Below are 23,426 nucleotides of genomic sequence, written 5' to 3'. Positions count from 1 at the left end.
CAAGATTGGTCTGAACATCGAAGTCGATGGTAAACGACCAAAAGGCAGACCTAAACAACTGTGGCTTGATACGCTGGATGGGGATTTGAAAGCCTCGAGATCGCACCCAGATCAGGCATTCGATAGAGCCAAATGGCGAAGCCGATCACGACGAGCCGACCCCGCTTGTGAACGGGACAAAGGCTGATGAAAAAGAAGAAGAAGTAATAACAGGCACAGTAGGTGAACGCGTGAATACAGATAGACCACAGTTGGTGTCTCCGTAACGAACTCACTATGAACGCTAGAAAAGCTGGATTATTCAGGAAGTAATGAAGGCATCTAAAAGGCTCGCCAAACAGAAAACGGACTGACCGCGCGAACTGTCCTTCCCGCAGTCCGTGGCGGACTGTTTACAGCGGACTAGTTTTATGCAACAAGTTATTCAATGTCCACTGCTGCAAATTTTGTTTCCACGATAATGTCCCATGAAGAAGAACTTCGCGAACTCTTTAATTTTTCACAACGTGTCGGCAATCCACCGCGGACAAGATTGGTCCGCCGGTAAACCACTTGCTGTTTGACTAGGATAATGCAATATTTCATACTACAGAATTCGCGATGGACAGTCCGCCCTCTCCGCGCGGGCAATCCGCTTTCTGTTTGGCGAGCCCTTAAACGTTACCCATCTTCTCATGGACTGGAAATCCATCTGGTATAACCAGTGAAGTATGTATTAAGCAGTACATTTCGACTTTAAGCTCCATAATAAAGTTCCTTTTGATATATGCATGCATCGTCTGGTTACCGAGGCTGAATTTCGCGAACAGCAGGAGGCTACATTCAAAGGCTCAATTTGCTAAGTATTACTGCAGTAATGAGTGCTATCCTATCCACCGCACTCGACGCTAATCGGCGGTAGGAAGGGCAACCAATCATACGGTCACATAGGGTCACGTATATATCTGGAAATCCCTTTGCAAACATCAGGAGGCACTGATGCCTACTGATCAGATTGCCTTTCAAGTTTAGTCTTTGAGAAGGCATATTATGTCTGTGTTCTGGTGATTATAAAAAGAGAAACATGGTCCACACATGAATACAAGATTTTTGGGATTACAGACATAATAATTTTCGCCGATGATGGATGGATCCGACTCAGGGGTGTTTTTTTGGAAAACTTAATTATGGAACTGGCCTGGAACCTTTCATAAAAATGACGACGATATTCCAGGCGGAGAAGAACGTCCTGCGATAAAAATGGCGGACTTGCACCATTCGAATCTGTTCCGGCAATCGGAATACGAGCATACCAAGCCAGGTATGCAGTTGCCAACAGTTGCCGCTGAAACTTGGAAGGTGCTTCTTGAAATGGGTGCCAGGGTACAAGAACATAGCAGGTAATGAGACCTGACTGACTCGCCAAAGCATCGGTTTGAAACCACAATGTTGGGGACAAAGCCCGCATTTAGCTTCCAGCAATCCATTGTCAAGTTTGCTCTAAAAGGTGAAATGAGACATTTGAACCCGAGTCACTAGAGCGGCATTCCCTATCCCTAATAAAGCAAGGCATGGAAATCCTGCTGACACCATTCCTTAAAATATCACACGGAAAAAATGTGGGTGGTTGTCTATATGTAGTGTGCTGGAGGTTGTGGGCTATATATAGCCAATGTGAGGAAGAGGACGAGACAGCCCTGCACTTCATATGCAGCTGCCGGTTTCATCAGACCTCAAGCACTGGTACTTGGGGAAATCTGCGTACTCTCTGCCTCTGCGAGCTGTGCTAACTTTCGTGAAAGCCTGCGAATGGCGCAAACGGGTTGCGATTTTAGGAGATAGTACAATGGGCTCAACAAAAGGCCTCAATCCTTGGAGTTGTCCCCCCCCCCCTCCTTAACACTCTGTCTAAGGCAAGAGTCCTATTTATGGTATTGTTTGGGCTCTAAGCAGTCCATCGTAGAGAATTGGTTGCTAATACCGCACAATTTGTGTACGAGGAACTCAAGGATCCCCAATAATTTACTAATTGAAACCGAGACATCACTAGATCCTTCAGGGCTAGTGCGCTCGCCACGGGAGACGTTTCCTAAATTTCAATACTTTCAGAACTAACTTGTCAAGACAGCCGCCGTTTTCGAAAACCTCAACAATAAAAAGGAATCGTTTCCGTGTCCAAGCATAAACCAATCCCTATAAAGTACCTTTAAGTTTTCTCAAAAAAAAGGGGACAGCAAATGTGTATGAGTTGAGGCAGTTAAAAATTGAATATTTACACAATAGTCATCTTACATTATCGTACTTTTTCCTGCTCCATTTCGTCCCAATAGACAGGTTACATTGTCCTTAGGGAAAACCACTGAAACATTGCTCACTGCTACCTTCGTGGGAGGGTACACTTTGGAAACATTTTCTAATACGCAACCAACGTTTATGTCAAGATCATCTCTGGGTACAGCGTGGAATTTAAATTCATCTGCAAAGAAAAGATACTCATGGAATACGGTTACCATCTTCTGTACGGTTTTTTACTTACCATCCTTTATCCTTTCAACAATATATCCAATGGCCGCATATAGTACAAAATCAAGGAACATCATGGATACAGCATATCGGAATTCGCTATCCGCACTTCCATTTAGGGACATCCCTTTTCCTTGAAGCTCTAATCGCATTATCACATTCCAAGCGTAACAAAATGCCGTGGAAAATGAAAGATTTGTGATGAACCTCAAAAGTCCTGACAGGGTTGCACCAAGTGAGATAATTATAATGTACGGCATGAAGGATATCAAGAAGAGAATTGCTGAAGATACTGATCCAATGCTTGCTGAGCTGAAGAATGTTGAGCACATGTAGCTGAAAAGATATTTTCAAAACTGATAAAATGGGACTGATATGGATGATGAAAGTTCTTGTCATACCAAAATGATATTACACATAACCCAAAAAGGACCAAGAAAAGGAATAAAAATGCTAAGCTCGTATATTGCATTATTTTCCCGGTGTAAAGGATGAAGCAGCAAAGAACGAATACAATCGCCATCTCGATAAATGTTGTGAGGAGCCATGTTATGATTTCGGATGATTCCTTTAGACCCATTGTTCGCATCAGCTGGAAGAAAGGAGCAAATCAACACAATATTCTGCGAGGTTTATTTACAGGACGAACCATATTGTTATGACTCTCCCTCATCCAAATCCGGTATCGTATGCAAGTCGCAATTTGCACGATGAGGGCAATGAAAAATGCCATTTGCACCGATTGGGCCAAATACAACCCCTTCTTGAAACTGCAAAGAAATCAAAAAGGATCATTTTATGGGAATAATCTAAATAATTGGGACCCCGACGTACTCATCTCTAGTGTATTCAGGATATGGAAATTGCTTTGTATGAACAACGACATCATCTACATCAAATTTATCAGGGACAGATTTCTTAGAGTCGATTCCAAGCAGTAGATCAAAGAATCCTCCTGCTCCTAATTGACGCTTCCTTCTTTCTTTCTTCTCGTTTCCGCTTGGGTCTATTGTCCCCTCAGTAACTTCAGCCAAATGAAGGTTAGATTTATCATTCGCTGAGGTCTCATTATTCGTTTCATGTTCGGAGACAGTTGTGACCCCTGACTCCATAGATGTGTCAGAACTTGGAGTTGTGGTGTTCTCTCCCACATCGTCATCATCGAAATTGAAATCGTCATCAGTTTCGTCATTTCCGAAAAACCAATTATCATCCCCTTTTGTACTAGCACCTTCTTCAATTTCAGGCTCACTGAGGAGCTGGGCCTTTTTCTTAGCCTTAATGATTCCAACATCGATAGCATGTTTCATTTGAACGAATCCTCGGTGATACCGCATCTCCAGTTCGAAGTTGGATTCAGGACCTGGGAACCAGAATCTGTTTCGAGTCTCTGCTGTAATGGGAGTATTGTCAATATCCATCCGGAATTTATAGACAATATCTTTATCGGAAGTCGTATTGAAGTAAACGGCAGCGTAAAACAGCTTTTTCTGGTAAAGCTCAAAGGCCTTTTTCTCCAGCGCTTCTTCTGATTCTACAGGGACGAAACGATCGATGGAGAAGCATTCAAGGATGTTATATACGACGCGGATAACATCGTTGATTGTTTCGTCGGTAGCAATACGGGTTGCGATGTCCTCCACCATTTTGATATCCACTGAACCGCCAATTGCTTGTTGGACAAAAGGAGACTTCACCAAATCGATTAGACGGAAAAATTGTCCTTTAAAGTGTTCATCAGTTCTGAGTTTCACCATCATCGTGTGCAAGGCCCTTGTGAAGTTTAGTAGCTTATCCATTTCGGTGAAAGTTTGATTGGCCTGGTGAAAATATAAAAGTATTGTAATTCCCTTTTTTGTACTATCCAAATAGCTTTTGATAATATGGAACAATTACACAAAACAGTTACTGACTGAAAGGATTCAGGAGCTGTTTTTTTAAGAAAAGAGAGTTGAGCATTTCGCAGTATGTAGGGATAACTTAGCAGCCTCTATTTGGGTATGTACGTTTTTTTAATTCAAGAATTCGCGAATCCTTAATCTCAGCGATGCAACGGTGGCGGGTACTGGAAGATTTCACGGTCACTGATCACCAGCACATTTCCTTTGAAGTGACCAACGCTGAAACCCAATGCTCTGACTTTCGGCAAAATTGACCTTGGCAAATATGCCGAAACTATCAAGAGGGGTGAATGAGCCTCAAGACTCATACGTGGATAGAAAAAATGGCATTGAATCGTTAGTGACCTCAACACTGAGCCTTAATACCGCAGCTTGCAATGCATCCACGCCCGAAAGGAGACTCCTATACACAGATCACACAGAGGTCAAGATGAGGAAACCCTTAGATTCCCAGAATACAAGAGGGCGAAAAATATGCCACAAACTCAACAGGCAAAAAGCCCCGAAAAGCTAGGTGTTCGTCAATCATTTTTTTCCATGGATGCAGTGGAGACGGCAGAAATCGTGCAGACGCTTTTTCCTGTTCATCACCAGGTCACTTTATCGATGATATGTCCGAGTAAGTAGTTCTGACCCCTAGCTGACAGTATACCTGCGTTCTAGGTAATAGCTTCTCGATGAAAAGCAAACCGCGAATGACCGGGACAAGTTGGGACAAATTGGGATTCTCCGGAACGATGGGCTCAATGGGGTGATGGGAGCTCTGCCAAGGTGGTAGTTGTGACGTGAGCCAACCCCTTCAGGACTCTGACCGGATAGCGTGCATTAAACCGGTGTTAATAGATCGCGTTGCCCGAGCGAGTCCTGATCTGTCCGGAATCAGCTAAGCGTGAGCCAAGAATCACGAAACTGGGTAGGGGCTTTGTCCCCAAGGGGACCGCTACCTCGTCCACGATGCACTGGCGAAACTTCCGTGGAGAATAATGATAATAACACAGAAAAATCGACAAAATATCAGGGAAAGAGGAAGAGCTGACTGCGTTTTGGGCGCAACAAAAAAATGCGACGCTCACCGCAGCGACCAGCGAAAAAGGCAGTGAGTGCTGAAATACGCGATGTGATACCGGGCGCCAAAATAAAGAAGAAGCCTTACCAAGTGGCGCGACTGACGGTACCAGGACAGCAACTCAAATATCCTATAGTGACCCTGTTCCGGGAAAAGCTACGTAAGAATCGTTAGTCCTGAGCAGGTGGATTCGGACACGAACCAAGTGGAAGTCCAGTCGACCGTCCTAACTAGAGCCGAAGTGGAAAGGCGCCGCAATGGTGAAGCGTATGCGGTCAGCGAAGGCGTCAAAAACGGGCTGATAGAGCCGGAGGAGCTGGACCGCATCTCCTTCTACAGCAGCGGAAGACGGGTGGAAAGCAGAAAGAGTCGCACTTCCCGCTGAGGACACTACAAGCGCCAAACCAATCGTAAATAGACCACTGCAAAGCGAACTGGGGAAAAGCGGAAAAATGATGACGTTTGCGGAAGCCTTTAGTAAAATTCACCGCTCTTTCATTCGGAAAACGAAGGGTGGTGGAGCCCTCGTTGAACTAGGCCCGAAGATGACTAGCAAGAGTACGTTCTGCGAAGCGGTCAAGGGGTTACTATGGGAGGAGGGTTTTGTTTCTAGCCTAAGGCCCATGTGCTCTCTAGAAGTTGGAGATCTTGACTGCCTCACAAAAAAAGGCCGAAGTGGGAGAGGCCGTAAAGCGTAAATGTCCAGAGGTAACGAATGCCCCAATGTAAATTCTCGAGGCCAAAAACTCGCTGTGGTGAAAGTCCTGAGTAATATGCGAAGAAGCTCCTTAGCACCGGGAAAATCAAAATGGGATGGGTAGTATCCAGGGTACGATTGTGAATAATCACTGCCAAGTGCTACAGGTGTATGGATTATGAACACACGTCAGCAACTTGTAAGGGACCCGACAGGAGAACAATATGCCGCAGATGCAGTCAAGTAGGTCACTAAGTGAAAAACTGCAACGAAAACGAAAGTTGCGTTCTCTGCGCTCCCTCGTTTGGTGAAAGCGTCACACACACTGCGGGTTTAGGACGGTGTCTACTCTTTAGGGCGAAATTAAGAACGGCTAGGGCGCGGTTAGCATGATCCCCACCATACAAATTAATATGCACTGAAGTGTAACCGCTCACGAGCTGCTCGCGCAATTCGCCGCGGGGATAAAGGCTGATCTAGTGCTAATCAGGGAGCAATACTGGAACATTGACCCGACTTAGTGGCATCTTATCTATTGCTACTTATCTACTACCACTGCCATCTGGATTCGGGACGATGTTCAACTTCATGTTCTTGCCCAAGGCTGAGCGATTCGGTATTTAGGGATAACGTTTTTTAACGTTTACCTGAATCAGACGATGGCTGACTTTCGGGGCCGGCTTGATGCTTTGCAGGACGTCGCTTCGGGCATGGAGGACGAATCCTGGTAGACGGTAATTTTAATATTAGGGCAGTTGAATGGGACACGCCTCAGTCAGACTCCATAGGGAAACGAATCCTGGAAATAGCGGCGAGAACCGAGCTCGTAGTTTTAAATACCGGATCCACGCCAACATTTCGGCGCTCAGGCTGAAAAGGAAGCGTACCCGACATTACTTTTGCATCGGAATCTCTGACGCAATCGGTAGACGGGTGGCGAGTCCTAGAAGACTTCTCGGCAAGTGATCACCAATACATCGCGCACGAATTGGTTGACGCTGCTTGTCGGCATGCACCAACCCGGCGGTCCTCCTGCGTGGGGAATGTAATGAGGGTGAATATTAGGATGTTCATCGAAACTCTTAGAACAGATTGAGTCGCGCTGGTGGGTACTTCGAAGGGCGGTAGCATTGCGCTGACACTGTCAGTGATGTACTTGATAACTGCAGCGTGTGAGGCGTCCATGCCGTAGCAAGCCTTCTATGCACGGGTGGACGGCAGAAATTGTCCACCTACGGAGGGAGTGCCATAAGCTCCGTCATTTGGAACAACGTTAACACGCCCGCAAGGAGGAATGCGCCATAAAGGCAGTGTATCATCATCATCAACGGCGCAACAACCAGTACCCGGTCTAGGCCTGCCTTAATAAGGAACTCCACACATCCCGGTTTTGCAGCGAGGTCCACCAATTCGATATCCCTAAAAGCTGTCTGGCGTCCTGGTCTACATCACCGCTCCATCTTAGGCAGTCTTCTTTTTCTACAATAAATATTGCCCTTATAGACTTTCCGGGCAGGATCATCCTCATCCATACGGATTAAGTGACCCGCCCACCGTAACCTATTGAGCCGGATTTTATCCACAACTTGACCGTCATAGTATCGCTCATAGATTTCGTCATTGTGTAGGCTACGGAATCGTCCATCCTCATGTAGGGGGCCAAAAATTCTTCGGAGGATTCTTCCCTCGAACGCGGCCAAGAGTTCGCAATTTTTCTTGCTAAGAACCCAAGTTTCCGAGGAATACATGAGGACTGGCAAGATCATAGTCTTGTACAGTAAGAGCTTTGACCCTATGGTTTTTTTTTTTGTTTGTTTTGGGAGTAGGGTAGGTGAATGCGTTTACGCACAGAGTGTTGGACTCCCGCAACAGCACGCTGGCAGACTACCAACTAAAAACCTCCTTGCCGTCAGAGAACTAGCCTGGAACCGTTTGACACATTACATTAGCCCTCCCGCTCTCCCGGCTTTGGGAGCATTCAAGTTAGGGAATTCCTGTCACCAACGGGAGGGGAATTGTTGTTAGTTCTAGGAACCTCTTACCGTCCGATCCCTCCCCCGGTCGAGTTCAATCTTCTTCGCAATAAGAAGAGCCCGAACATAATGCGCAATACGATTCCAGCTGCCAGCGCTTTTCAGCATCTCTCTGACAATGTCTGGAGAGAGCTGCCCTGTGTCTGCATAAAGCTGCTGGCGAAGGCCGTCCCACCTCTCGCAAAGAGAAAAAGGTGTGTTCAGCGTCATCCGCCACTCCATTGCAGAACATACAATCACAACCACTTCTCTCTCCTTGGCAAGGAGGGCAACGGGGATCACTCCCGCAATCACCATCACAGCCGGTTCGGAGACGATGCCATAAGCAGACGACACTCGCAAAGCTCCCCGCCTCTGCACTTGAGCGAGGCGTTTACGATACAGCTCTTTGTCAAGGCCATCAGCCCATGCCTCCGCACCATAGAGAAGAACGGACTGCGTTGCTCCCATGAAGAGACGTCTCCTAGTTGATATAGGGCCCCCGACATTCGCCAATAGCCGACTCACGGCCGCGACTCCAGCTGCAGCCCTGTCCGCTACCCCTATGGTGAGACGTTTCGAGCGGAACAGTTTTTGTAAGCTGAAATAGGCTCTGTTGAATGACAACAACCGTGCGTGGATTTCATCATCGTAGCTTTTATCGGTTGTGATTTTCGACCCTAGATGGGAGAAATTATCAACGGTCTCAAAGTTGTATTCTCCTATCCTTATTCGTCCTGTTTGACCAGTGCGGTTTGATGTTGTCGGTTGATTCGTCTTCGGTGCTGACGTTGCTACCATATATTTTGTCTTGCCTTCATTGATGTGCAGCCCAAGATCTCGTGCCAATCAGCGCCTGCTCGATCTGGATGAAGGCAGTTGGTACGTCTCGGGTGTATAAATCAGCAAAAAGGAGTCCCGGAGTGTGATAAATAAAAGCAAAGCTCGCGACTGGCGGGTGAAAGAGGTGAAAGAGGATCCGAAAAGCTTATCAGGCGTAGACTCGATGAAACGTTCCGCGCTGCCGGGGACTGATCTCCAAGGCAGTTCGGGTTCAGAACTGGAAGATCCACGGTGGATACTGTTATGGAGGTCGTGAATGCGGTTCATCGAGCCGAGGCACACAGTCCACCTTATGACGCTTGATGTTCTGACACCAATTCGGTAAGATGGACAGATATGCTAGGCAGATTAGAAAACTCATTCCTCGTGGCAAGCTATCTCTTCCAGATATTGAGGGATTATCTGAAAGATCGCTCCCTGCTCTATGAGTCGCTAGAGGGCCGGAGAAGGATGCCCATGGAGTAGCACAGGGGTCCATCCTAGGGCCATTATATCAGTACTAAATAAAACAAAAAACGCCTGCAATGTTACAGCGGGAACACCTTCAAATTTTTAAATATTTCCTACTGTATTCATTGGGAGGAAGGTGGGTTCAATGTAACAAAGCAGCTACATTGAACCCCATTTTAAAATTTACTACCAATTTTGACTGTTGATATTTAAAAAAATATCCAATAAATTTTTAGTAATAAAATACTTACATATTGCATAATCTCCCTAACATCGTCTGTATCAGGTCCATAAATAATTTTTCCCTGGATAATAGGCATTATCTGGCTCCATGTCATCTTTCCGAAATTGTTATTGTTCACATCAAGATACAACTGCTTACAATAAGGTGCTGAAAAGCAATATATCTATTTAGAAAAATCAGAGAATGCTTTGTATGAGAATTCCTTCAATACTTGGCATAGCATTCAATTCATCGGGGTTGGCGCCATTGAAATCCTCGGAAAACAGAATGTTGTTGACGAATCGAATATTGTCGCTTCGAGGGAACGGCTTGCCACAGATAATATTCCCAGATTGTGAAAACATTCGACTATCTAAAATGAGATCAAAATATTTTGTTTGGTAATGGGGACAAAAAAGATTTTGTTAACAACTAATCTATAACAATTCAATTAAATCTAGAAATAATATTTAGATTTATGTTGTTCAAGGATTTTCCGATCTCGCCCAAACTATGGGCGAATTTATGCTCAATATAATATAATTCATGTCGTGTTCTGCGAATTATATAAAGGAGCATTTAACATCTGCGAGCCACTTCGGTCCCGACTTCCAGCGTGCAAACTGGAAACATATCAACCTGGCCCTCAAAATCAAACTTCAACCTCTCCTACTCCTATCCAACCATACAGTTCCTAATGAGTCCATCGACCGCCGAAGCAGTTCAGCAAGTATGCGACGAATTGATCCCTTCCCGTCCCTTAAATTACCGCAACCTAATCACCCTTCACGACGATATCCTAGCCGACATCCAATACAAAAAGACCCTCAGGCGCAGATTATTTAGGAATAGATACTCTCCCCAATCCTCTCACCTCCTCACCGAAATCCGCGAGCTGGACAAGTCCATCCGCGAAAGAATCCTCACCCTATATTCCCAATATCTCCACAACCGCCTCTCAAACACTGAACTGAACCCTGGTACATACAGGGAACTCAGGAAGACCTGCCCGCGTTTGGGCAAATCAGTCCAACAAAACGCGATCCTTCCCCAAAACATCCTACCCACAGAAAAAGTGAAAGTCCTCGCTGACCACTTCCTTCAAGCTCACCACTGCACCCTCCACTTCCGTGAACCAAGTTTCGATAACGAGGTAAACGGAAAGATCTCCCAACTCCTAACCACCCTTCCTACCTCATTCCCCAACCCGCACAAAATCCCTTCACCCATGCCCTCGCCGACCCAAGTCAGCGAGAGAATATCCTTCCCATTCACTTTGTCAGCCCAGACTCCGTCAGGGCGGCCGCCTCCAAAAACAAGAAATCGGTTGGACTTGACAAAATCCCCTCCATCGTCCTTAAGAAACGCGCCCCAAGTATTGCCCCCATTATGTCCTCCATCATCGACCACTGCCTTATCAACACCCACTTCCCAATAGATTGGAAGAGTGCTCGAATTGTCCCTGTTCCCAAAAAAAAAACAAAATCTACTAAATCCCGATAGCTACAAGCCTATCTCAATCCTCTCATCCTTCGCCAAAAATTTTCGAGCGGACCATCAAACTCATCATCGATTCCAATTCGCCAACCGCCCCAAACACTCAGTCAAGCATGTACTACTCATGCTCAAATCGGACGTCCTCCTCGGCCTCAACCGGAACGCGCCGACCATAGCCTGTCTCCTCGACATAAAGAAAGCTTTCGACTCCATATGGCAATACGCGGATGATCTCATCCTCTACACCTCCACCAGAAACATCCCTGCCGGTGAAGCCCGCCTGAATTCCTATTTGGACGAGCTCTACCGGTATTTCACCCGCTGGAAACTGTCCCTAAACCCACAAAAATGCGAAACCATCGTATTCCGTGGTACCGCGAGGATGACACCGAAAATGAGGAACGACATTTCAACCCTATCCCTGAAGATCCACAACGACACCATCCCAACCGTCAAAGAAGTCACCTACCTTGGGGTGACAATCAATTCCCGCCTATCCCACGTCCCACATATCACGAAGGCACTGAACCGTGCAATAGGTACCTTCAAATCCCTCTACCCAATCCTAAAATACGGTAGCCTAATACCTCAGAAAGTCAAGCTGTTTTGCTACAAACAGCTTATCCGTCCCCTCCTCGTTTTCGGCTTCATCTTCTGGTCCGACGCTTCCCCCACCAAATCGAACGAATCCGCTGCAAAGAGCGCAGAATCCTCCGCCACTGTACCAATATCTTCAAGAACGAAGACCGCTCCAAATACATCTCAAACCAGATCCTCTACGACTCCTCTCAAACACCCCGAATTGACGCCGTCCTAGCCCGTCATGTCCTCAAATTCCTAGAAAAATCCATATCCCACCCAAATCCACTTATCTCCCAGGCCATGAAGATCGAGATCGTCGAAGAGAATCTTCTACGAACTCATCTGTACCCTCAAGTCGTCCTATCTCTCCAGTCCCGTAACCTCCTTTTCGACCCCGGCGGTAGAGTAATCTTCTACAACGGCATTTACTCCTCATCCCACTTCGGTTACGCTGCTCCCAAGGCAGAGCATAGGCAGCGTCTGACGATTTGCCTCTGTCCTGGTACGAAATCGCAAAGTCGTCTTCGTCTAATACTTTTTTAGATTTATAATTTATATAAATATAAACACATAGCAACCACTAAGAGTATAATCCGAAAAGTACATTAAAATCCAAATGTAACAAAAAACAGTATTAAACCTGAGGTGAAATAACTGGCACTTCATGGGAAAACTTTTATCACATTTGATGTATTTATTTCCAAATTAGATACTTTCCAGATTATAACCAACCTGCAAATAACTGTTTGATATCAAAAGTTGATCCGAGCATTTTTTCGACCTCTGGAAGTCTGCCGACGAGGTTGTTGATATTTTCTGTAGGATAAAGTCAAAAAAAAGATTGTCACTATTCTCCAGAGTTTTAAAGAATTTACAATCCAAACTCACTTTCCAGATAGCTGAATTTTGAATTAGATACAAGAGCAAGCGCAGAACTTACAAAGTTCGCTTTTTCCGGCAGTTCAATGATGGTTTTGTAGAGAGCATCTTCATTTAAAAACGTCTGAACAATGTTTAGAACGGGCTTTAGTCTGGAAAAAAGATATCATACATTACTATAATTGGATTTGAAACTAATGGAAAACGTGATTTCAAGACCAAATGTAATAATTATTAGTAATTTCGCACTGGGTGCTATTTATAATATATTATTCAACTTGTGTTCTCAACAATTAAAATTATGGAACTTGGATGCTTTCCTACAGTGACACTAGAAATAATACTTTAATATCTTCTTACTAACTACAGGTATCTCGCTTGATATGAGTAGATTGATAAAATGATTTTTAATAGGCGAAGCTGTGAATCTAACACGAGATTTCAACCATTATTAGATATTTCCTCATTTTCTGAAAGTAGTAATCCATTAAGCGGCAGGGGTCCTCCTCACACTCTCCTTTGAGGAAACTGAACGTAAGGTACTCGTATGGAGTGTTTGCTAGTTTCACTACTATGAGTTACCCACTGGATTCCATTCAGTTCTTCCTTTGTCACCTTGAAAATTATACAACTATTCCTATTTCTTTCTTTTCGCACCATATAGCATTTTACGGATCCTGACGCTTCCCACCTGAAGCCTTTATCAATGAACAATAAGAATGAAGAGTAAGAGAAAATCCGCGCGAAGCAACCGCGTCTGCCGATGAGAACACTACGAGCGCCGAGCGAACTGAAGAAAACACGAAAAGAGGAAGGGCCATCTGAAGGAGACTTCACTCAGGTGCTCTCCAGGAGTGAAAAGAAAACAGCGAAGAGGGACAAGAGGCAACAACAAGCTGCATCATCAGAAAGGCCTCTGTTTAAAATTAAAGGTAACACGAAGCACGGCGCACCAGAAGAAAAGGTGGAGAGACGAGGGAGGACTAGACCGCCAGCCTTTTACAAAATCAAACCCGATCGAATGGTTATGGAATCCTAGTCGAACCAGGCCCGAAGACAAGAAATAAAGTTACGTTCTGTGAGCAGTGGAGAGGCTTCTGGGAGAGAAAGTTTTGGTTGCCAGCCTGGAACCCTCGTGTTCTCTAGAAATCCGAGACCTAAATGCCTCACAGAAAAGAACGAGGTAAAAGAGGCCATCAAACGCGAATGTCCGGAGGTAACCAGTGTCCGGATTGATATCACCTCTGGGAAATCCCGACGCCAAAAACTCGCTGTGGTGGAAGTTGCCGAGCAATACGAAACAAGAACCCAATTTCATGGCACCATTGCATATCATGTACTGCTGCGATATGGGTGCCGGCCCGCACCCTCCTTAGGATTTTTACCCAAGGCCGAGGGGTGGCTTTTTCTGAATTCAGTGTTCAGGGATAACATTTTTCCGTTTCTGTCTTACGCCAAATGAGACGATGTCAGACTTTCAATGGAGGCTTGATGCTTTGAGAGACGCTATCTCAGGCACTGATGGGTGGATTCCGGTCGGGGGTGACTTCAATGCCACGACACTTGAATGGGGCATGCTTCCTACAAACTCCAGAGGGAAACGAATTCTGGTAATGGCGGCGAGAACAGGACTGGAGGATACTCCTGGTGGTGGTGGTGCTTCATCTGATACTGTCGTAAATACTGTTATGAACCTGATAACTTCGACTTGCAGAGCTTCCATACCCAGAAGGGCATCGAGACGTGGTAAACCTGTATTGATAGACGGCGGAAATTGCAGAGCTCTAGAAAGAGTGTCACTGGCTCCGCCGCTTAACACAACGTCTAAGCGACCAAGAAGAGTCATGTACCATAATAACGAAGTACAAATCAGCCAAAAGGAGACTCCGCAGCGCAATAAACAGTAGCAAAGCTCGGTGCTGGCAGAATCTATGAGGTGAATGGGAACCCGTGCTAACTCGGTTACAAACTGGTAATCCGAAAAATTGGGACTCTGCGGAAACCCTGTTCACTTAAGGCCGAGCAGATGGGCCGCATTGTACGGGCACTACTCCCTGCGCACCTCGTACAGGATGATGAGGTCAGCGGAGAGAGCCCCGAGGACTGTCCACTAAGAATTAGAACAGGCAGTCCTCAGTATGAAAATTAAAAAGGCGCCAAGACCCGATGGTATTCCAGCAGACGTATACAAACTGGTATTCAAACACCTGCCAGACCTGCTGCACGGCGCATTTAACGCTTGCCCGAAAGAGGGCATTTTCCCTGCTCGTTGGAAGGTGATGAGTCTTACGCTGATTAGCAAAAGCGGCCCTGTCATATCCCCCACTTTGTATGCTTGACACTGCTGGAAAAATGCTCATCAGAAATAGACTCGTTGAAGCGATACGCGCTACCGGAGACTTATCTCCCCGTCAGTTCGAGTTTAGAGCAGGGAGATCCACAATGGATGCTGAGTGGAGGCACATAGCCGCCGAACTCGACTGGTGGTGCGTCTCGTAACGCTTGACGTCAGAAACGCTTTTGATAAGATGAAAAGACATTCTAAGCACAATAGAAAATATCTTCCACGTGCCGAACTATCTCTTATGGATATTGGGGGACTATCTGAGGAACCGCTCCCTACTATATGAAACACTAGGGGGTCAGAGGAGAATGGAGATGACGTCGAGGGTAGCCCAGGGATCCATCCTAGGGCCGGACCTCTGGAACGCTACCTATGATAGTTTACTTAAACTCGACATGCCAGAAGAGTCGCGCCTGGTCGGTTATGAAGATTATGTCGCGGCGCTCGTTGTTGGAAGCACTGTCGAACGGGCGCAAAGCAACAAGTAAACGGATGTAGTCATCCATCCGGTTTCAACCTTGCACTGGAAAAAACCGAAGTAGTCATCCTGACTAAAAAGAGAATTCCGACCCTGCGTTACATATCGTTCGGCGAATCGATAATCGAGTCAAAACCAGCGATAAAGTACCTCTGGCTGACTCTTCAAAGATGACCTTTTTTTAGTAAAACCAGGTAGCAGTAAACAAGGCTGCGGCCAGAGTTTCGGCGTTAAGTACACTAATGACAAATATTGGGGATTCTACGTCTAGCAGGCGGCAATGTCCCCTGATGAGTCCAACGCAGTGTATTGTACTCTACTGCGCAGAGATATAAGCTGCCGCTTTTGGCAAGAAAGGATATTGTAAGCGTCTTGCACAAGTACAGAAACGAGGAGCTTTACTAGTGGCATCTGCGTACCGCACTGTCTCTGAACCAACCCGCGGGGGTGATTCCCCTTGCCTTTCTTGGTAAGAAGCGTGAAGCCATATACAAGCGCAAGGGAGGTGGTTAGTTGTGCCGAACGGCAACGCACCCTAGACGAATGGCAACTCTCTTGGCAAAATGAAACTAGAGACAGATGGACTACGTGGCTCATTGGCAACTTAGGTGCGTGGCTGGCATGGTGAGATTAACTATTTCCTCACTCAGCTGTTAAGTGGGCTTGGAGGTTTTCAGTCTTACCTGCACAAGATTGGAAAGGCACGATTTCTGGATTGTGTGTTTTGCAATGAAGTTATGGAGATCGCCCAGAACACTTTTTTTTTTTGTGGAAGTTGGGATGGAGTCCATCAGCAGCTCTATTTAAACACAAGAAATCTCTCTCCAAACAACATTTTCGAGGAGACGCTGAGGTGCGCTGACAGGTGGAGCAGTGTTGCCCATTACATTCGGGTCCTACTCGTTGCAAAGAAGATAGAGCTCGACCGGTGAACGAGCTGGATGGGCAGGGGTTCCCTGCGTCGGATTTCTATGGGAGATACCTCGATCGAAAGGGGAGGCGCCCCCCCCCCCCCATTCAAAAAAAAATTTTGATGGTACGCCGGCGACAGGGCAAGGTATCGTGGAAAATCCATTGAGATCAAGCCCACGGGAAATCGAAGAAAATTGAAAATTTTGCTGAACCCCGGGTCGGGAAAATGACGAAAAATCGAAAATCGTCGAATTTCCGTGGGAGATACCTCAATCGAAAGGGGATGCGCCCCCGATTCAAGAAATGCAAAATTGTTGATGCTACGCCGGCGGAAACGCAGGATATCGTGGAAAGTCCATTGAGATCGAACCCACGGGAAATCGAAGAAAATTGAAAATTTTGCTGAACCCCGGGTCGAGAAAATGGCGAAAAGTCAAAAATCGTCGGTTTTCCATGGGAGATACCTCGATCGAAAGGAGAGGCGCCCCTGATTCAGGAAATGCAAAATTTTTGATACTACGCCGGCGGAAATGCGATGTTGTGGAAAATCCATTGAGATCAAGCCCATGGAAAATGGCGAAAAATCGAAAATCGTCGGATTTCCATGGGAGATACCTCAATCGAAAGGGGATGCGCCCCCGATTCAGGAAATACAAAATTGTTGATGCTACGCCGGCGGAAACGCAAGATATCGTGGAAAGTCCATTGAGATCGAGCCCACGGGAAATCGAAGAAAATTGAAAATTTTGCTGAACCCCGTGTCGGGAAAATGGCGAAAAATCGAAAATCGTCGGATTTCCATGGGAGCTACCTCGATCGAAAGGGGATGCGCCCCCGATTCAGAAAAAGCAAAATGTTCGATGCTACGCCGGCGGAAAGGCAAGAGATATCGTGAAAAATCCATTGAGATCAAGCCCACGGAAAATCGAAGTAAATTGAAAATTTTGCTGGACCCCGGGTCGAGAAACTGATGAAAAATCGAAAATCGTCGGATTTCCACGATCGAAAGGGGAGGCGCCCCCGATTCAGAAAAAGCAAAATTTTCGATACTACGCCGGCGGAAACGCAAGATATCGTGGAAAATCCATTCAGATCAAGCCCACGGAAAATCGAAGTAAATTGAAAATTTTACTGAACTCCGTTTCGGTATTTAGATAACATTTATATCGTCACCAATCTCTTCAGGTTTCCTTTTTCAATAATTTGAAAGACTAGATCAGACCTAGACCTCTAGGAGGGGTTTGCTTTCGGTTTTATCGGTTTGGTTTGTGCTTCTTTAAATTGTTTTCCTTGATTCAATGATTTAATTATAGCAGGGAGTTGTTAACTGTCTATAAGTTGCACGTGACCAACAGCTTCCTTATTTACCTGAAGACCAATGGTGTATCCCCGTCTAGATGGTACCATTTAGTATTATGTTGTATACACCATGTTGAGCCATCATTTAGTAGATTTACAATATATTTATATATATTTACAATATGCACCATTCAAAACGTCTATCGCCTTTTATGATATGTCATACCTAATAATGTCCGCAACTAGGATTCGCAGAAGAGAAACCGGTTCCGAAGTAAAAAGACTTTTGAGCGCGTCTGTTAACAACTACAAAACTACTGACACTAAATGTTATATGGTTACTTATCCAGAAACCCCTTAAGAAGAATCGCCCTCTCTGCATTGCATTCCTGAATTTAAAAAAGACGCTCGGCCGTATACCACCTAAACGTATTCCTATGTGTTGGATGAAGTACCTTAATACCAAGAGGAAAGTTGGAGGTGCGGCAGCTACATGAAAATGGCTCCACAATTCTAGCGGTGTTCAATGAGAAAACGCATTCTCGCCGCTCCTCTTCGTTCTTGTCATGGGTATGATCAACTTGTCCGAATGGGGAATGGTTCCAAGTGCTAGTCGGCTACTGAAAGCAATGAATACCACTTCACGCTAATGTTGCGGTAGATCAACGACCCAACACGTTTTGATTAGGCTAGAAATAAGGACATCCGTGATGGATATAGAGCTGCATTAATCGTGCAAAAATTGTGCGCGAGGCATCTTCGCTGGTCAATTAACCTGCACTAGTTTAGATTAGTCCAGATATCAAAATCGATGGCAAACGATCCAACCATACACTAAATTTTTATTTGAAAACCTTTTGACTCTACCCGTGCCAATACTGTTATCGAAAAATATGGCGAATCCGAACTAGAAGAGCTCAACCTGCTTCCAAACGAGATGAGAAAAGAACTCCAATCCCTATTAACCAATCGATTTCTGGGCTTTAAATAGTGAAGTGATAGTTTGGAGTTCGTCTGTCATTGGTGAAATTGTGAAAGCCAGTCCATTCCCTGACACTTCTGAAGTGATCTTTCTAATGGTTTTGCCAACCAACGTGGCTGACAAAAACATGGGAAGTAGTATGATCACCTCAAACCAGCTCAGTCTTTTTAAATTTTCGAATTTTGAACAGGTGATGAAAACGTTCTCTGGATTTGCATCTTCATCATCAAGGCCGCAACAAGCCGTATCCGGTCTAGGCCTGCCTTAACAAGGAACTCCAGACATCCCGCCGAGGTCCACCAATTCAGTATCCCTAAGAGCTGTATGTCCACCGCTTGTTCTCTGCGTTTTCGGCATAGGAAAATTACATCATTTAAATTGAATCTGTAAAGGTGCTTCTTGCAGTCACCCCTTACGGCCCTCTTCATGGGCTAAAACACCTACTAGGGTGTCATTCCTGCAATAAGCATGTGCCTCATACGATCTTGCCCAGTAGGTGCAACATCTTCACAGAGCGTTTAGCCGATAACCGGCTAATCACAATTTAAGTATCCGAACAACTTGTCAAATTGAAGTAGAGGCCAAGACATTTTCCCTTCTAGCTGACCCCGATTGTGGACAAAAAAACGACTAGAGAAGAAGAAGATACTAAGGTTGTCCCTAATTGGAAAATAATCTGCTGTTTTCATTCAAGGTAGAAGCTGTCTGCCATTTTCTAAGATGTTTTGGTATTGACGCCCTGAATCTTCGGCTGAGTTTAGTGCCACCTACACCTGGTAGCATCCTTGCTAATATTGGACTGAGGGTAGCAGTCTGCCCAATAGGCCTTAAATGTAGTTTATCGCTGCGTTTCTGATTGAAATTTATTCCTTAAGTATTTCAGTGATGACTGAGAGAGAATAACATGTTCACCAATGTAAATTTTAATAGTTTTTTTGTTTCCGCGACTTTGTTAAAACTACCAACTCAGTTAAATGTTTGGCATATTCCAGCCTGCTGTTCTTCTCTCTTTCGGGTCGAAAAGTTTGCAGAAACCGCAAATTGTCTCTCCTACTTTTGGCATCCGGTTCTCGCGGATGGTGAACTTCCAAGAAAGTGTAGAGATGCAACTCTGTAGTTCGTGGAAGCTCCATCCGGTTTTATAAGAAAGTTAAGCTTGGCCGGCTCATCCCTTTTAAGGACTTTACGGCCTTGAGGTCTTTTTTGCCATTCAATGAAAATGTGCGATCCAGAGTTCCCAATTGATCTTCTATCGACAAAGGAGTTCTTAGTCGCCTAGGGTGCTGCACTTTGTTGCCAAGGAATTCATATAACTTGTTTTCCAACCCGTTTTGCTAGGAGTCCGTCTTTGTAGAGTCTACTATTTTCTTTCATTTAATACTTTCCTAGTTGGACCATAGGTCACTTTTGTTACATCCATTTGTCAAAAACGAAACTACCGATGTGATAACTAATGACCGCTTTTCAGTATAAGGGATAGTAGGTTATATAGTATTCTCTCGAGGACCCTTCCTATTGTATTCAGAAAACAGATAGATCTGTAGGATGACGGCTCAAACTTTCACTTGGAAAGATCCTCCTTTGAAGCAGGCTGTGAACACCTGTGCAAACATACTGGGTGCCGTTCGACTTGTTAGCTTCAGCGCTTTGTTAGTGATTTGAGTCATACTGATGACTGTGCTATCTCCAACCCTTCCCGCTGCCTCTCTCTATGGCTGTCTGCGTATAAATACCAAGTTTAGTCAGAAGGTTGTCAACCCGTTTGAGACGTCTAATGATGAATCCGAGTTTTTTCATAAATAATTGCATCAAAAATGTGATGAGTGAAAACTTTACCTTAAAGCGAAGCCTAGCCTAGTCACATCAACAGATAATGATGGACCCAACGGACTTACTTCCCCCCCCCCCCTGGTTTTGTTTTCTGCTTTCACGGACTGACTGAGGCAGCCTTGCACATTTGGTCACTCCTGAAGTGATTGGTGTACTATCTATAGACATGTCGAGGGGGTGAGGAAGAAAGGAGTGTTCTCGATGGTTCCGGATAAAGAACTTTAACAAAATTAAATTGATTTTGCAATTTTAGGTGGTTCTCGCACCATTTTTACAATGAATCCGCACTTTCTACTTTGGATCCTGACTAAATTTGGGTTGGGGAATAATTTCAGTAAATTTTGATTTTATATGCACCCCCGAATGATGAGGTCACTCCCCGAAATACTAGTAGTGAAGGAACAACAAAAAGCTAAAATAACCGCGGTTTCAATTTTGGATTCAGATCGATATATCTAGACTGGTATGAACATCAATGACTGGTATGACTGGTTAAAGTTAAAGCATTTCGAATGCTGCGAATCCTCCCGTGCCACATCACTCCGCCCCCAGATAAAACCAGGAGGTTTCAGCGACTTAATCGGCAAGTTTGTTCCCCATCAGTTCTTGAAGCAAACGCGCCGTTGTTTTGGAGTGCACACGGGCTTCAGCCTGGACAGGGAGACCGCTTTTTTGTGCCCACCGATCTCGAGCTGGAAGAAATGTTCTCCTCGCTCGAGAACGCGGTACGGCCTTCATAAGGAGGCTGCAGCGGCTTCCGGACGGCATCCGTCCTGACCAGGACGTGCGTACACGTGTCCAGCTCCTTGGGCGCCCTGACAGGTGCGGACGAGTGTTGGGTGGGAGGAGTGTCCTTGATATGTCGGAGATTATCTCTCAGCAGACGCACCAACCCCGACTCTGTGAGACCCGATCTCTTGTCGAAGACCGGATCACTTGGGAGTCTCGGGTTCTCCCCGTATACCAGCTCCGCGGGACTGGCAGCAAATTCCTCTCGGCGGGTTGTTCGTAGGCGGAGTAGGACAAGAGGCAAGACCTGAGTCCAGGACGGATCATCGCGGGCCATAATGGCGGATTTGAGCGGCCGGTGCCAATGTTCTAGCATCCCATTGGATTGCGGGTGGTATGCAGTAGTCCGCTGGCGTTTGAACCCCAGGAGTTTACCTAACTCCGAAAAAAGGGTGGACTCAAATAGCATTCCCTGGTCAGTGATAATCACTGCAGGGACACCAAAGCGAGGGATCCACTCCCGACAGAGGGCTTCGGCACAAGATTGACCCGTAATGTCCTTCAGAGGTATTGCCTCAGGCCACCGCGTAAACCTGTCGATGATTGTGAGGCAATACTTGTAACCGTGCGAGTCTCGCAAAGGTCCTACTATGTCGAGCTGCATGGTGTGGAACCGCTTGGTAGTGCGTGGGAATGAGCCCACTTCTTTCCTTACATGCCTGGAGACTTTACACTTCTGGCATGCGATGCACTCTTTGGCCCAGGAGTTGATGTCCTTATTCATGGAGGGCCAGAAGTATTTCTCGGTGACTAACCGATTTGACGTCCTGATGCCTGGATGCGCTACGTCATGAACCGCGGGGAACACTTCCTTGCAAAAGGTGGCCGGAATGTATGGCGAGGTCCCTTTTCCGAGTCTTCGCAGCAGAGATAGAGGTTCGAGCCGAAGAATGGCAACTCCCGAAATTTGTATTTGGGGTTGGATTGAGGCTCTGAAGTGCTGCGGTCTTCTTTTCTTTTTCGACCTGCCGTCAAGTCATGGCACTCTGCTCTCTACTCCTGTGGCGAGGTCTAAACTGAGTGGAGAGCGCCGGTGGCGTAACTGTCTGCTCGCATTCGCAACATTCGAAATAAATTTAGAATGCCGCGAATCCTGCCGCGCCACAATATGACGGGGAAATAGGTCCCATTTGTTTACAATGTTTCAGATTACAATGATCAACCTGGGATTGATTTAAGCAATCAAGAAGAAAACCCAATTAAGTGTAATTATACCTTTCCTGCAATATTCTGTGGAGTCAATGAATTATTTTATCAATAATCTCATACTTACGGGGCGTTGTCATACGTCGAATACTCTTGATACTGCTTTGGATCTATACAAGAATTTTCTATGGAACAAATATAGGAATGAAAGAAGGGAAGGAGATTGTTTTTGGCTGGTAGTAACCGTGACGGGAACTGGCAATCAGGTACAGTAGAGGGCTGGAATCGGCCTCGCAGCGTATACAGCGCAATGAATATCAGACACGGCCATAAGAACTGCACTATTGTCATCCACTAAAACGAAGGAAACCTCCACTTACACAAGGACTAATTAAAAAGCGTCAGATAATACTTACTGGCTGTCTTATCCGTACTAGTATATCCTTTTTCAGGAGGGCCTTTATTTGAACCCAACTGAACTTTTCCTTGAGCCGAATCATCATCTGCTTTTGCACCGAATTTCCATTTTATTATTCTGAAAAGTTAAAAGAAAAAAGTTCCAATTACTCGTTAACTCAAGCAATTCGGCTTCTGAAATATTTCAGCATCTTTTTTGGTCGGTACATAATTTTTTTAGATTTATTACTCAAAAGATGAGCATGCTGTGTGGCTTTGCACGTAGTTTTTTCATAAATCTTGAGATTCTTTCAATTTATTGGTTTTATTTCCACTTTGAGTGATTATTTAAACAATAAAATTGTAATTTATGCATTTTACTTGTGAATTGATGAATGTAAGCTATTTTAATTTATTCTCGGTTTTTAGTGTTAATTATTGCAGTTGGGGATTGAAATGTTTATGAATGTGGTAGCAATACAAGTAGTCACAAAAGATATTGACATACAAATAGCCACATGCAAGCAATTGATGTCTATTAATTATAAAAATTACAAAGTTGTTTAGAAAATAATTACAGTGTCATTTAGGAATATAT

The 23,426-nt window shown here is 45.2% G+C and overlaps 1 protein-coding gene across 1 annotated transcript in view; it reads right to left on the bottom strand.

Moving 5' to 3' along the window:
• The window catches only part of LOC119656705 (phospholipid-transporting ATPase ABCA1), a 159,659-nt gene that overhangs the window by 45,356 nt on the left and 90,877 nt on the right, over positions 1-23,426 (bottom strand). The window contains exons 2-12 of the mRNA XM_038063215.1: positions 22,849-22,967; positions 22,560-22,786; positions 12,662-12,804; positions 12,506-12,589; positions 9,927-10,067; positions 9,723-9,862; positions 3,337-4,322; positions 3,152-3,272; positions 2,904-3,094; positions 2,516-2,838; positions 2,272-2,455 (exon numbers count right to left, since the gene is read on the bottom strand). Coding sequence (XP_037919143.1) covers positions 2,272-2,455; positions 2,516-2,838; positions 2,904-3,094; positions 3,152-3,272; positions 3,337-4,322; positions 9,723-9,862; positions 9,927-10,067; positions 12,506-12,589; positions 12,662-12,804; positions 22,560-22,786; positions 22,849-22,935 — 2,627 coding nt within the window. The 5' untranslated portion in view covers positions 22,936-22,967. The remainder of the gene's footprint in view (positions 1-2,271; positions 2,456-2,515; positions 2,839-2,903; positions 3,095-3,151; positions 3,273-3,336; positions 4,323-9,722; positions 9,863-9,926; positions 10,068-12,505; positions 12,590-12,661; positions 12,805-22,559; positions 22,787-22,848; positions 22,968-23,426) is intronic.

Source organism: Hermetia illucens, chromosome 5 (assembly GCF_905115235.1).
Source record: "Hermetia illucens chromosome 5, iHerIll2.2.curated.20191125, whole genome shotgun sequence".
NCBI classification, from domain to species: Eukaryota; Metazoa; Arthropoda; class Insecta; order Diptera; family Stratiomyidae; genus Hermetia; species Hermetia illucens.
This window is presented reverse-complemented; position numbering and strand designations above follow the sequence as displayed.